General features: G+C 55.2%; 1 protein-coding gene across 2 annotated transcripts; it reads left to right on the top strand.

Annotated features, from left to right (window-relative positions):
• The first annotated feature begins 1,426 nt into the window (after positions 1–1,426).
• GNAT1 (guanine nucleotide binding protein (G protein), alpha transducing activity polypeptide 1) lies at positions 1,427–9,635 on the top strand. 2 transcript variants are annotated; one of them, XM_010851829.1, is made up of 9 exons: positions 1,427–1,857; positions 4,754–4,863; positions 6,055–6,097; positions 6,236–6,377; positions 6,468–6,625; positions 6,719–6,847; positions 7,109–7,238; positions 7,561–7,714; positions 7,837–9,629. In XM_010851829.1, the coding sequence occupies exons 1-9, from the start codon at positions 1,799–1,801 to the stop codon at positions 8,025–8,027; spliced, it is 1,116 nt and encodes a 371-aa protein (XP_010850131.1). In that variant the 5' UTR covers positions 1,427–1,798; the 3' UTR covers positions 8,028–9,629. The 2 variants fall into 2 exon arrangements, with proteins under 2 accessions (XP_010850131.1, XP_010850132.1); XM_010851830.1 differs by lacking the exon at positions 1,427–1,857 and having other exon boundaries at positions 3,846–4,863; positions 7,837–8,028; positions 8,383–9,635.
• Positions 9,636–15,497: the final 5,862 nt, after the last annotated feature.

The raw sequence follows: 15,497 nt of genomic DNA, 5'->3' as shown, positions 1-15,497 counted from the left end.
AAAATATCTATATTCTATATACACCCTGCCCCTGCAAAGACAGTATTTATTGGTGGGTTGTAAATAACCTGCCTCAACGGCAGCATCGTCCAGAACTTAGACCCAAGCTGGTCAGAGACAGCAGAAAACGGAGCCCACCTAACCAGGCGCAGCCAGTTGGCCGGGTCAGGCCAGGACCACAGTCCCCAGGCTCACCTGGGGGTCTACCTGCTCGACAGCCACCGGCGGGATCGACAGGACACGGGGAGCGAGCAGGCTCTACCTGGATAGAGCACGGACTGTACACACACCTTTGCCAGTGTGTTCCATCAGCCTGTGCTGTTGGCATGCACGTGGAGGCGAGGACTGCTTTGGAGACTGGGGGTGGGGGGCGGGGGCTCAGATGCACTCAGAGAAGGGAAGAAGGGGGTGGCACAGGATGCCAGCGCCTGCCTGGGAGAGGGGCACTCAGTCAAGGCCAGCCCTTTCCTGGGTATTTATTCTCTATTTATTGGGGATAGAAGAAGAGGAGCCCTGCCTGGGTGGGCAGCCCCTCCGGCCCCTCCTTCCCACCCTGCCTGGCCTCTCTACCTCCTCTTCGCTTTTTCTGTGCCACTGTGACTCGGGGGCTGGGAGAACAGCAGAGGGGCCAGGCTCAGGTAGCACTGAGGGGAGAAAGGGCCATGGCAGAGGCCTGGGGCCTGCAGGGGCTCCCCAGGGCTCCCTTCTGCCCACCACTTCAGATGATGGGTGTAAATAGCTCTGGGGGGCAGTTGGGTAGTGGGGTGGGAGCTCCTGGCAGCCTTCTGCTGCCCGGCTGCACCTGCCCTTGGGTTCCATCTTGCTAATAAACACTGGCTCTGGGACTGGACTTTGGTGTTCTCCTTGGCGCAGGAGGGAGGGTGGGAGTTCAGCCCACACCCAGATTCTGTCCTCCACTAATGTAGCTTGACCACCGGTTCCCCCACGGTCTCCTTTGGAAGTTCAGCTTTCAGTCATTCATTCAGCCGTTTGATCGTTTGCTCACACTGCTTTCTCACCTGGCTTTGTGTTTTGCCAGGAACTCAGGACTCAGAATTGGCAAGACAGAGCCACAGCCTTCACAGCACAGCTGCCCCTGGCCCGAGAATCAACAAAATTCCCATTCTTCCTGTCTCCTTCCAGCCAGCTCTTAGCAGAGGGCCCAGCACAAGCAAATGTCCAGAGGCAGGGAAGACCAGGATAAGTGGGGATCTGCTGGAGAGGAGGAAGTGGGGCTGGGGGCCCTGGGCCAAAGTTAATGAGTCAAGCCTTGATGTGCATGCATGTTCAGTCATGTCCGACTCTCTTTGCGACCCTATGGGCTATAGCCCGCCAGGCTCCTCTGTCTATGGGATTTTTCAGGCAAGAATACTGGAGTGGGTTGCCATTTCCTTCTCCAGGGGATCTTCCTGAGCCAGGGATTGAACCCGTATCTCCTGCATTGGCAAGTGGATTCTTTACCACTGAGCCACCTGGGAAGCCAGTAGCTAGGGAGGCTCAGGGATCCGGCAGGGCTCAGGGCCATACCTGGCAGGCAAGGGGAGCTGGGGGGGACAAGGAGGCAGTGGAATAGTCCCACTTTAAGCAAAGCCAATATGTAGAAAGCAGGTTTTTGTTGGTTTCACACACCTGGGCCCCTGTACCACCCCAACCCCCTGGGCAGTGTACAGGCTGCAGAGACTCCCAGGGCCCACTTGCAGCATGGTGGTGGGGTAGAAGACAAATGGAACCTAAAAGTTGAAGGTGGCACAGATAATCTATTGCTCCTGAATGGATCTCCCCTCACCCAGCAGGGCAGATGTTGAAGCCACCAGCTCCCAGCTCCCAGAACCAGTGTCTACTTCCTACATGTTTAGGGTCAGTGTGTGTTGTGTGTGTGTGTGAATTTTTTAATTCAAGTATAGTTGATTTATAATGTGTTAATTTCTGCTGAACAGCAAAGTGCTTCAGTTATACATATATTTATACATTCTTTTAAAATATTCTTTGCTGTTATGGTTTATCAAAAAGTATTGAGTTTAGTTCCCCGTGGTATACAGTAGGACCTTACTGTTTATGCATCCTATATGTAATAGTTTGCATCTGCTAATCCCAAACTGCCACTCCATCCCTCCCCCACACCACTCCCCTTAGCAACCACAGTCTGTTCTCTGTCTGTGAGTCTGTTTCTGTTTTGTAGAAGTTCACTTGCGTCATATTTTAGATTACACATATAAGTGGTGTCATACGGTATTTGCCTTTCTCTTTCTGACTTGCTTCATTTCGTGTTATAAGCTCTAGTTCCATCTGTGCTGCTGCAAATGGCATTATTTCATTTATTTTGGTGGCTGAGTAGTATTCCAGTGTGTTTTTGTGCCACGTCTTCTGTATCCGTTCATCCGTTGATGGATGTCTAGGTTGCGTCTTGGCCATTGTGAACAGTGCTGCTATGAATATATGGGTGCATGTATCTTTTTCAATTACAGTTTTCTACAGATGTATGCCTGGGAGTGGGATTGCTGGATCATATGGCAACTCTGTTTTTAGTTTTTTGAGGAACCTCCATACTGTTCTCCCTAGTGGCTCTACCAACTTGCCTGCCCCCCAACAGTGTAGGAGGGTTACCTTTTCTTCACTCTGTCCAGCATTCATTATTTGTAGACTTCTTAATGATGGCCATTCTGATGAGTGTGAAGTGGTACCTCATTGTAGTTTTAATTCGCATTTCTGTAGTAATTAACAATGTTGAGCATTATTTTATATGTATGTCAGCCATCTGTATGTCTTCTTTGGAGAAATGTCTAGTTCTTCTGCCCATGTTTTGATTGGATTATTTGTTTTTTTGTTGTTGAGTTGCATCAGCTTTTTGCATATTTTGGAAATTAAGACCTTGTCAGTCATCATTTGCAAATATTTTCTCCCATTCCTTAGGTTGTCTTTTCATTTTGTTTATGGTTTCCTTTGAGGTGCAAAAGCTTTTAAGTTTGATTAGGTCCCATTTGTTCATTTTTGCTTTTATTTCTATTGCCTTGGGAGACTGACCTGAGAAAATACTGGTACGATTTATGTCAGACTGTTTTGCATACGTTCCCTTCTAGGTGTTTGATGATGTCCTGTCTTACATTTAAGTGTTTAAGCGACTTTGAGTTTATTTTTGTGTGTGGTGTGAGAGTGTTCTAACTTCATTGATTTACATGTGCCTGTTCAGCTTGCTCAACACTAGGGACAGTCTCAATGCCCAGAATATGGGGCCCTGGCAGCCTTGCGTCTGCAAGAGTTGAGTGCTAAGGCAGCAAGTTTTCTGGGGAGTCCAGCCAGGAGGGGGCTGAGAGCCCAGGATCTGAGTCTTCTCATGGGAGGTGGCAAAACTCCAGAGGCTGCAACTCAACACTACATGCTCAGCTGAACCACTTCCACTTAGGAGCACACCCTGTCCCATCCGAACCCCACACAGACATCTAACCCCTAAGCTGAGGCAGGCATGCCCTGGAGATATCCCTGACAGGTCCCAGAGCACCCACAGGGGACAGAAGAGGAGTGGGGCTCATCCGCTCCTCCCCTGGGAATGCCAGACCTGCGCTGGGACTCTGTTCCCATCTGATAACAGGCCTGCAAGATATTCCCTGGAAGAGCCTGGCCACCTCTGCAGGTCACACTGCTGACCTCAAGTTTATGGGTACACGCATGTGCAAGTGTGCACACATACAGGCAGACACGTGCATAAATGTACGTGCACACAGGCAAATCCACACACATGCATTTCACCTGTGCATGCATTATACATTCACACACATGCAACATTAACCCACATAAGCACAGCAAAGTGCACATATAAACATACACATGAGAAGTGCACAAAAGCATCCATGCACACACACGTGGTACACAAACAAGCAAGCATAGACATACACTTGCACTCACGAAAGCACAGGCACATGTTTACATGCAAGTATACACAGACAAACGTATGTCATTGTCTTGCTTGACACCAGTACAGGATACATGCACACCCACCCAAGTCTGTTGGAATCATGGAGGCAGGTAGAGGCCTCACCCAGGTTGGATCCAGCCCTTGGTACAGGGCAAATGCAATGTCCACCTTTCCTTCTTGACTCCCTATTAAGCATGGAACCCTGGCCTAGAGTCACCGGCCCTTCTCAACCACCTCCTGCCATGTGATCCTCTGAGCCTCCACTTCCTCATCTGTGCAGTGATGTGGTGCATCCGCCAGGCTGGTGTGAGCTCAGCAAGGAGCAGTGCTGAGCCCAGTACTAGACAGTGGGCAGGTGCTCCTTGCAGGCTTATCCTTCTCCTCCCTGCTCCCAGGCCCTCCCCTCATTACCCCCACCCCCAGAACTGAGGCCCTCTCTTCCCCTTTTTGAGCCTGAACCCCCCAGAACTTGTACCCCTGCTTTGGAGCAGGAGCTGGACTAGGACTCCAGGGTCTCTCCCAGAGGGTTTGGGGAGCGGCAAAGAGTGGGGTGCAGAGTCAGCAGGTGAGGGATTGGGGCCATGCCAGCCTGATTAGGAGGGCTGGGGGCTGAGCTGGATTCACCTGTCCTTGTCTCTGATTGGCTCTTAGATACCAACAACCCCCAAATCCTACTAAGTAGCCCCACCAGGCCCTGCCCAGATCTGTAGACAGCCATTGGATTCCCAGTTCTGGGGTCAGAAGGGTGTCCAGGGAGGCCAGAGGCTAGCCTGAGCCTGGCTCTGGGGAACCCCTCCATCCGGAAGAACCAACTCACGGCCCTCCTCCTTCACCTCCTGCCAGGACCATGGGGGCTGGGGCCAGCGCTGAGGAGAAGCACTCAAGGGAGCTGGAAAAGAAGCTGAAAGAAGATGCTGAGAAAGATGCTCGAACCGTGAAACTGCTGCTTCTGGGTAAGGGGGTGGGCTGAGGAGGGGCCACGTCTGCCAGTCAGAGGCCTGGGGGCAGGCAGGTGGCCCTTCTGTGAAGCAGGTGTGATTTGGGAAACAGAATGAGCCTACAGCCTAGCAACAGAGTGGAGCCCAGGCCAAGCAAGACCAGGCCTGATGGGTGACACTTTTGGCTCCCTAAGGCTAGGTATCCCACAGAAACCCTCTCTGGAGGGCTCAAACCTCAGGCAACCTCCCCTCCCAAGATGTGTGTGCCAATCACACTTTTTTTAGAGACGTGTTCAAGGCCCACATTTGCCCTGGCTATGTTCCCTCAAACCCCAGCCTTTAGCTTGATGGGCCTGCTGAGGAGGGCTCAGAAACCAGGGGCCTCGGGAGCACCACAACAAGGCTGCTCCCTTGGGAAGGAGGTCACAGTCCTCCTGAGAGTAGGTAGCTTCCAGGACCTCCCAGGTCCACACACAGTGGCCCTCAGTTTCCAGAGCTTTATTGCTGGCAGACTTGCAGGACAGGTGAAAGATGTAGACGGCTACTAAGGCCCAGCGGAGAATAGAGAAAGCCATGTCCTTGGTCCCATGGGTAGTGAGGGGAGCTAGGACTGATCTAGTACTTCCTCCTGCCGCCACCACCGAGGGAAGGAACTGCTTTGAGAAGGCACCTCAGGCTTCTCCCAGGCTGTCCAGGGTTCAGACAGACAGGTGAATGTGTGTAGAGAGACCAAACCAGAGTACCCCAGGGAAGACAGGCTAAGCCAAAATCCCATTAACTGTGCCCGACACCCACACGAGAGCAGGCTCAGAAGGACTGTCAGCTCTGTCTTCTCCCCCAGCAAAACGTGCTAATTCCCTCTGAGCCTCTTGGGGACACTCCCTTCCATCCCAGGTGGAAAAGCAGGGGTTGACCTGGCTCAAATAATCCCATGCATGTAGTACCAGAATCGTCCACAAGGTGGAGCTCAAGGTTTCTTTATTTTTGGCCTCCGAAAAATAAGACAGCCTACAAGGTGTTGGAGGCTCCAGGACAGAGTTGAGGTTGTCCATTCGCCTCGTCAGCCCGCTTTGGTCACTCCTGACATTTAGGTTTTGCTGCCGGGGTATTAGGACCTTATTTGGGGAGTGTGGTAGGGAAACAGGTGGGATAGAGGGGACAGTGCGGTCTGCGCATCTCTGAGGCAGGGTTTCTATTCCAATCCAGGTGCCGGTGAATCCGGGAAGAGTACCATTGTTAAGCAGATGAAGTGAGTGCCCCTACCCTATCTGAGGCCCTGGGGGTGGGTGGTGCCCCTGCCCTACCTGAGGCCCTGGGGCTGGGCGTGCCCTGGAGGTCTGATCCCCGACCCGCCCAAGAGGTGCTGACCCGGCTCCTGTGGCTGTAGGATTATCCACCAGGACGGGTACTCACTGGAAGAGTGTCTTGAGTTCATTGCCATCATCTATGGCAACACGCTACAGTCCATCCTGGCCATTGTGCGCGCCATGACCACGCTCAACATCCAGTACGGAGACTCTGCGCGCCAGGTGTGTCAAGAGACTAGCTGAACAGGGCCTCTGGGGATTCGAGGCTGAGCCCCAGCCCCTGGTTACCACCAACCACTCCCCTGCCCTCAGGACGACGCCCGGAAGCTGATGCACATGGCAGACACCATCGAGGAGGGCACGATGCCCAAGGAGATGTCAGACATCATCCAGCGGCTGTGGAAGGACTCCGGTATCCAGGCCTGTTTTGACCGAGCCTCAGAGTACCAGCTCAACGACTCTGCTGGCTAGTGAGAGCACAGGCCAGGCACAGGGGTGGGGGGCAGGCGGGGCCCTGGCACACCCCTCCACCCAACCCTACCCACATCCCATATCTCCCACAGCTATCTCTCAGACCTGGAGCGCCTGGTAACCCCGGGCTACGTGCCCACTGAACAGGATGTGCTGCGCTCCCGTGTCAAGACCACGGGTATCATTGAGACGCAGTTCTCCTTCAAGGACCTCAACTTTCGGTAGGACACTGAGCCCTGACTCCTGCTCTGGAGTGGGGAGGCCTTCCCCCAAGTTCACTGCCCGAGGCCTGTTGGTCGCAGAGGTCCCAGCCCTTCTAGAGACCTGCCACTTCTCCAACACCCCACCAGCAGAGAAGTCTGGCCCCTCCGGATGCCAGGCCCATCTGGGTGCTTCCCAGCCAGCATTAGGAAGCCAGGGGATGCCTGTGGGCGTCTCCGGCAGACTTGATACACAGGTTTCCGGTCCTCATGGCCCCGCAGGATGTTCGATGTGGGCGGGCAGCGCTCAGAGCGCAAGAAGTGGATCCACTGCTTCGAGGGGGTGACCTGCATCATCTTCATCGCGGCGCTGAGCGCCTACGACATGGTGCTGGTGGAAGACGACGAAGTGGTGAGTGTCCAGCCGGGCCTGAGCGATTGAGCGGGGAGGAGGAGAGGAGAAAGAGGAGACGGCGCTGTGGGCGGGCGCGGGGAGCATCTGAGAGAGGATGTTTGTCCCAGAGCCCTCTGAAGGAGGAGACGAGGCAGCCTCCTCATCAGGAGATGAAGGGAGGGTGGGCGAGTGGCAGGAGAAGGAGGAGACAGTCTTGGAGCTGTCTGAGTGGGGTCCCGGAGCCCAGAGAGCAGGCTGGGGTCGGCCAGTCAGTCGCAGCCAGGTGGAGGGGGGTGGCGACCCCTGTCCCCCGGTGCCCGACAGCCTCTGTCCTCCTCAGAACCGCATGCACGAGAGCCTGCACCTGTTCAACAGTATCTGCAACCACCGCTACTTCGCCACCACGTCCATCGTGCTCTTTCTCAACAAGAAGGACGTCTTCTCGGAGAAGATCAAAAAGGCGCACCTTAGCATCTGTTTTCCGGACTACAACGGTGAGACCCTTGGCCTGCCACCGGGCGGCGCTCCAAAGCCACTCTCTCGGCCTGAGCTCCTCCTGCCGCCGCGGGGAGGCTTCGTAGCAGGGACTGAGAGCCCCCCACCCCTCCCCTGCCAGGGCCCAACACGTATGAGGACGCCGGCAATTACATCAAGGTGCAATTCCTTGAGCTCAACATGCGACGCGACGTGAAGGAGATCTATTCCCACATGACATGCGCCACCGACACGCAGAACGTCAAGTTTGTCTTCGACGCTGTCACCGACATCATCATCAAGGAGAACCTCAAAGACTGCGGGCTCTTCTGAGGTGGCTCCCCTGCGGGCCGGGATGCTCCTCTGTCTTGCCTCTTGATCTCAGTACCCCCCGGGGGCCCCATCCCCAGCTCCCTATCCCATCTGCAGGCCCCTCCCCAGCTTTCCGGATCCACTCCACTGCCTGGCGTCTGGTCGCCGGACTTTCTGACCCTTCCGCTTCCGGGTCCCACTCTAGCTCCTCAGGCTCCACCCCTACGGCCATAGGCCCCGCCCCCGGCTCACAAGCCCCACCCACTAGCTCTCTTTTGACTCCGCCCCAGTCACTCAGCTAGGGCACTGCTTCCACGCCCATCTCCATATGACTCCATGTTACGGATGCTGACTCTGTTCCTTCTTCTCTTCACAGGTGCCTGAGCTCATGCGTCCCTGAGACCCTGCAGCCCTTGACACCTTGTAGCCCCAATGTGCATGACCCTATCAGTCCCCCAGGACTCCTGGGCTCCAGCCTGTGGCCCCACCAGCCACACACTCAAAGCCCTAAACCCTGCTAGCCTTGAGGCCCTATAACCCTCCCTCGTGGCTCCCAGGATTCCCAGGTCTCCGAGAGTCCAATGCCCCCAGCCACCCCAGCACTGCCCTTCACGGCCTGGCTGCACTGGCCTCCCAGACCTACCACAGCCAGCCCCAGCTAGAAGCAAGCAGGACTTGGGGCAGCTACAGCTCACGGTGACTCAGCAATACCTCTACTGACCAATCTCCTGCCTCTCTTCTGCCCCAGGAGGCCCATTACTCACCTGGTGAGTCTGGGTTCAGCAAACAGCCCTCCCTCCCAGAGCTTTATGAAGGGCAGGGGGCAGGCATGGAGCCCTTCTCTGAGCAAGCCTTCTGCTTACCATCAGCCCATTCTAGCCTTACCACCTCCATGTGACAGGGTCTGATGCCCATCTGCCCAGTGGCCAGTGACTGCCCTGCCCAGCAGATTCAGGAGTCCAAAGTTCAAGCCAGCTCTGGCCTGTGCAGCTTGTATGGAGACGACTTAGTGAGTCAGGGCAAGCCTGGGGGCTCCTGGTAGCAGGAAGAGACTCAAGCTGGAAACTTCCCGTACCCTAACCCCTCCCCCCAGAGGCTCTGCCCACGCCGTCCTTGGACACCAGAGTCATGTCCTACTCCCCTCCAGCCCGCGGCACTCTAGATCAGCCACTCTGTCGAGGGAGGGTACTGTTGACACCAGTTGTGGCCAATGGTCACACTGTCCTGAGGGGTGGCTGGGAGCAGAGTCCGCGTCCCATCGATCAGCCCCAGGCAGAGGATGTGAGACCGGAAGGAAGCCCAGATTGTGCCCAGAGTGGTCTGCCTCAGGTAGGGTCAAAAGCAAATCCATGTGACCCCCTTGTCCCTGCCAGCAGCTTTTCTCACCCTTCCCATCAGGGCCCTGGTAGGAAAAAAAAAAGTCATGCCTGAACCATCAGGGACAAAAGCCCATGTCCCCTTACCTCTGCTCCCCACTTCCTCATCAAGTACCTAGTCCTTGCTGATGCCCATGGGCTGTAGCCCGTGCTGTAGTCAAAGGCAAGGAACATCCGTCTAACAAGTCCAGGGCATAATTTGCACTCCCTTCAGCTAGATACACCAACTTAGCAATAAACCTTTGCGTCAGGCCCTGGTTGTCCTTTCTTGGGGGGAAGGGGAGAGTTAATGATCATGAATCATGCGCATTTATTCAATGCCCAGTGCTGGACTGGACGTGAGTAGGGAGATGGTTCTTTCCAGAAAGAAGCGGCTGACCTGGCGTGGCAGGGGGCACTCTTGGGGGCGTGGGATCAATTTGGGTGTCCTGAGAGGGATTGAGGGGGTAAAGGGGCCATGGGAAATGTTCACAAGGACAATCTTGGATCAAGAAGGGGTTGTGAGGTGGAAGCTCATTCTGGCATGGACAGTAGGGTGTAAATGGCCCAGGAATGTGGGCTTTTGGGTCACAGGAGTTGCGTGGAGCAGGAGCAGGGAAGGAAAGGGAAGATGGGAGAAGCAGCAGCAGGAAGGCTGGACGGGTGCCACCCACCAGCCCAAGGGCCTGTGCTTCCTCCAGAAGATGATGGGTCTAGGAAGCCCTTGAAGCTAGGATATAATCACAGGGCTGAGATTAGGGTGACGCAAATGAGGCACTCACCTCAGATGTAAAGCTTAAGGTGGTGCCAAAAAAACTCAGTAATCAAGATAAATACTAGTGCAGTACTTTCAAAAATCAAAATTACCTGCAAAAATCCATAATGAACAGAATATCAAAATTTTTTATCAAGACAAGATCCAAGAGAGCCTGGCGGAACCATATTGGACCCCAAAGCAAAAGGAAAAATATCCACTCCTATCATATATGTTTTCATGTAGTTTTAAAGGTTAATTTTTTTTTTTACGGAACATTAAAGTAGTTGAAGAAACATCAAATAAGTCGAAAGTAGGCATATTAAAATTCACAGTGTTACTTTAAGCTTGTGCACGCGTGCTAAGTTGCTTCAGTCGTGTCTGACTCTTTGCGACTCTATGGGCTGTAACCCACCAGGCTCCTCTGTCCATGGGATTCTCCCGGCAAGAATGCTGGAGTGGGTTGCCATGTCCTCCTCCAGGGGATCTTCCCGACCCAGAGATCGAACCCGCATCTCTTATGTCGCAATCCAGGGATTGAACCTGCATCTATGTCTCCTACATTGGCAGGTGGGTTCTTTACCACTAGCACCACCTGGGAAGTCCTATTTTAAGCTTAAGTATTTTATTTATACCTAAAACAGTATTTACAGTGTTATATAGAGGAGACCTGGGTTCGATCCCTGGGTTGCTATGATCCCCTGGAGAAGCACCTGGCAACCCACCAGTATTCTTGCTTGCAGAATCGCATGGACAGAGAAGCCTAGCGGGCTACAGTCCATGGGATTGCAAAGAGTTGGACACGACTGAGCAACTATCACTTTCACATTCTTGGCTTTAATGGGAGTAAAATCATCAATACTATTTTCCAAATCTGTTTCTGGAAAAAATAATCATAAAAATTTTCATAAAAGCATGTGTATAGGGACACACATTTTTCCTGGAGGCTAGGCATGGGGGGATGAGAGGAGTGGGGCTGGGAGGCTCCATGAGGAAGAGATTTATGTCATTACTCCATAGGACCAACATCTTCAAGGAGTGGGACTCAGTGACAAGGGTCTGAATTTGTACAGTGATCAAGTGCATGTGATGCCCCCACTAAGCTGAGGCTGCAAAGGAGTGTTGAGAGGACTGAGTTTTCTGGACCTGTGGCCACTTGAGGGAGAGATCCAGGAGTCAGACAGATCCTTGGGACTGGGCAGAAGGCAGCATGCGGGCAGCGTCCTCAGTGTCCAGGTGGAAGCGGCACAGTGAGCCTGCGTGGGGCTAGAAGGGGAGAGTGAGTGTGTGCAGGCCTGAGCGTGGGGTGGAGGTGCGGGGACACCGGATAAGTTAGGGAGCCCAGGACACGTGTGGGCAGCCATTCTGGTGCTGCTCAGAGGCCTGAGGGGGAGGATGGGGCTCGGGCCAGTGTTTCAGGATCCCACTGGGTGGTTTGGGGCCTGGCTGAGCTGGGCTGCTCATCCCTGCTAAGGACTCTCTGCCCAAACAATTTACTGGAGTGAGGTGAGGCAGGGGAGGGTGATGGCGGGATTTCATGGGGAGGGGCAAGGCGGAAGACAGAAAGCTTTGAAAGGCTGGAGGAGGCAGGCTTGAGACAGAGGAAGCTGTCCGGAGAGCTGGGCTCATGGGGAAGTCTGCCTAGCCACCTTGTTTCAGAAGAAAGGTGATGAGCTACCCAGGCTTCCTTGGCAAGAGACAGAGAAGAGGCCAATACCATGGAAATGCTGGACCCCACACTCCAGGTTCTGACCCTAGGGGCTGGGATTCTGAGCTGATATTCTTGGATCCCACAGACTGGCGACTCTGCCTGGCCTCCAGCTGCCCTGTTCATGGCCATCAAGTGGAGGGAGAGGGGCAAGTCTCCCGGACGGAAGCCTCCTCAGCCCCACTTACCACACCAGTGTAAATTATACCCTAGCGAGCAGGATCAATGGATGCCCAGTGCCTGATTCACAGTCCAGGGCAGAGGATCAGAGAGCTGGTCCAGAGTCAACATGTGGCCCCACCCTCGTCTTATAGGCAAGGGGCGTTTATTATGGGCACCTCCAGCCACCACCATCCCTGCTGACCTCAACGCCAAGGTGCCCCTGGGGGCCTTCACGACCTTCGACTCTGACTCTGGCGGGGCGAACCTGGCCCAGCCATGGAACAGAGATTAAACAGGCCTGGTGAACGGTTAATGCTGCTGACGTCAGGGCCTGGTCGGGTGGCCACTGGGGGCTTGGGCCCTCCCCACAGGCATGGGGGGCGCACGTGATCTGGGCTCATTAAGCCGCTTCAGTGGCCAAAGAAGCTGGGGGCCAGGTCTCGGGGGAGAGAGGGGGGCCCTCCAGGGCTGTGGGGACAGGCTCTAGCCAGAAGGTCACGAGCTCTGTGGATGAAGGCCAGGGGAGAACCAGACAGGAGGGTTTGCCTATGGGTCCGCTCTAGACTTCTACAGCCCTAACCCCCTGCTTGGGACCAAAGGGGAGCCTCCCAGACACCAAGCTGGGCAGAGTGTTGTCAGGAGCTGTAAGTGTGGGTCCTCAACCCTGGGATGTGGAGGTGAAAACCACTCTCTCCTCTAAGGCCTTGAAAGCCCCCAACGTGACTCCAGGCCAAGGGTCTCGCCCTGGCCACAGCCCTCCGCCTATCAGTGCTAATCTCATACTCATTCACAGTTCCCTGTGGCTAAGCTGTTCCTTCTGTCCACCGTGCCCTCTCTTCCCCACACTGGCAGGTGTCTTTCTTCCCCTTGGCAGAGCCAAGCCCACAGATTGCTTCTCCATCAGGCTTTTCCTTATCTGCATGCTCTAACCTGGCAGGAGCTTTCCTGCCTCAAGGACCCACACAGAGTGCTTGGAGACACTGGGGCTGCAGCTGTGTGGCGGGGTGGCAAGAGCTGCTGCAGTCGGTGTAGGAAGAAGGAGCTGGCTCTTTCTGGGGGCTCAGAGGTGATCCTTCATTTGGCTACTGAGGGACAAGCGAGAGTTTGCCAAGGATGTGGGACAGGATGGGGAACCAGGACTGCAGAGGTACAGGGAAGTGAAGGCTGGCATGTTCTTGGAACAGCAGGAAAGAGCTTGGCCAGCTGGGCAGTGGGGGAAGTGAAGAGGCCAGCTGGGAAGAGGAGCAGGTCGGGAGGGTGTCAGGGAGGCTGTCTGGGTGTGAGGCAGGTGCCTGCAGTGTGTTGGAGGAATCAGTGGATACAGATGCTAGGCTCTGAAGAGGACTGGGTTGAAGATGAAGATGGAGCCTCATGGTAAAAGAGTCTTGGGATGCTGTGTAGCCAACATGCCATGGGACGTGCTGGCAAGCTGAGAGGAGGCTGCCTAGCTGGAGGCTGAGAACACATGACTAAAGAGGGAAGAGCAGAGCAAAGGGCTGCCAGGACCCTGGAAGAAGGGTCTGAGTGATTCTGGGACCCTACGTTCTGCCTCATGTATCTGGCAGTTTCTTGGGGCTGTGTGTCAGTTTCTGGAGATGGGGGCTCGGAGGTAGGAGGCTGGGCCACAGGTTGAGATAAAGCTCCCCCCGCATCTTCCACTCCAGGTGGCTGCCCCCAGCACTGCAGCTGCGTGAACGGACATTCCCTCCAGCCTCTGGGAGAAGGTGCCTGGTACCTCTCGGAGCCCCATGAAGACTGCCAGCTGTCCGGACACCTCAAGCTGGGCTGGGATATTCGGCAGGTGGCAGGAAAGTCCTCTGAGCTGTGTTTGCCCTGGCTGGGGCCCAGGCCTAGCATCAACAAACAGGCAGCTCCTCCCCCAGCCGGGCCACAACTGGCCTGGCCCAGGGACCCCACACCATGCCGCCCTGGGGCCTCTCACAGCAGCCCAGCCCAGCTGGCCCCTGCTCCCTCCAGACTGGATTGAGGACCCCAACACCCACATGCTGGTGACCTTGAAGCCAGACCTGGCTCCTCAGGAACTGCCAATAGGAGCACCCAGTCCTTGGCAGATGGCTTCTGTGAGCACCCAGGATGTGTGGAGGTTGGGGGGGTGGGGCAGAACTGAGACCCTGGTCAGCACCTCTCCTATTTGACTCTGTCCCACGGGCAGCCCTAAAGCCCCTCAGAGGGTGAGTTTTAGGGTCTCTCAGGACCAAAGTAAGCTGTGATCTGGGGATTACATCAGCCCCAGATTAAGAGGGACAGCCAGTCCCTTCCTGTTTTGCAGCCCTCAGCAGGGAGGCAGTTTAGATGGTTTGAGGTTTTCAAGGATTGCCACCATCCCAATGCCTTTCTCTTTATTCCACCCAGCCCCCTGGCCTTCCCAGCCAAAGCTGAGTCCTCTGTCCTTGATTCACAGCTTCCTTCAGGCCAGGGGAAAAGACAGCTATTTTCTTGTGACACAGAGGGAAACTGAGGTACGCTAGGGCTTGGCTGTGGTGGTGCTGTGAGTCAGTAGGAAGAGAATCCTGGAGTCCTGACTCCCAACCCAGGGCAGGGAAGAGGTGAGGCCTGTCTTCTGAGGGCATTCTCCCCAATACCAGGGAGCGGGACGGACTTGACACAGAGACATCCAGCTTGGCTAGGAACAGCAGAGGCCATGGATTAATCGGATCAGAGCCAGTGGCTGAGAAGCGAGAGACAGCTGTTCGGTGAACAGTACCCCCTCCAGCTCACTCCCCAGGTTAGGGCCTTCCCCAGTTTACTGCTGGTTACGCCTGGGGTGGGGGGGCGTGAGTCTTAACACCCACCATGCACCTCTGATCACTAAGGCTTTGGCTAAGAAGCAGGCAAGGATGCGATTAGGAGCCCTCAGCCAGGAACACCACCCTGAAACCCTTTCTGCCAAGGCACCAAGTCCCAGACCACAGTTCCCATGGGCAGACACAGCTGTCTCCTACTCTTCAGAAATAAGGAAGTGGGGGTGGGGGCATGGCCAGGGAGACACAGGCAAGGATCAACAGGAGCCAAGCCTGGTTCCACCCCCGTCCTCACTCTACCCTCAGTCTCTTTCGCTTATCTGCAGTGAGGACAGAACTGATGCAGAGTCCCTGTCCTCACCCTATCCCGCCTCTGCTTGAGAAGGGTGAGGCCGGCAGAAAAGATATCTTTTGCCTAAGTGATGTCTGAAAGTCCCCCATTCAAAGCACCTTTCGCTGAGGTTAAGCATGGCTCTGTTGCCATTACTCTTGGCTGAAAAGCCCCTTCTGGCTCAAGGGAAGTGAGGGCAGAGCACTTCAGGAGTTAAGGGGGCACTCGGAGACCTTAGAGAGAATCTGTCCTGGACGAAAGCATTCTCCCAACAAGACTCCCCTGAGCCCCTTCCGGAGCAGCTGCTGTCCTACCTAAGGGCTTCCCCTTTGCTCCAGGCCTGCCGAGGCCCCCCGCCTCTCTCCCGACCGGCCCCTCCTCCCGCGGGCCGCCCAGGATTGGAGGGCCGGGGGCGGGCC

Source organism: Bison bison, unplaced genomic scaffold (genome assembly GCF_000754665.1).
Source record: "Bison bison bison isolate TAMUID 2011002044 unplaced genomic scaffold, Bison_UMD1.0 scf7180017864304, whole genome shotgun sequence".
Taxonomy (NCBI): Eukaryota; Metazoa; Chordata; class Mammalia; order Artiodactyla; family Bovidae; genus Bison; species Bison bison.
Note: the sequence above shows the minus strand (reverse complement) of the source record. Positions and strands in the feature narration are given on the sequence as shown.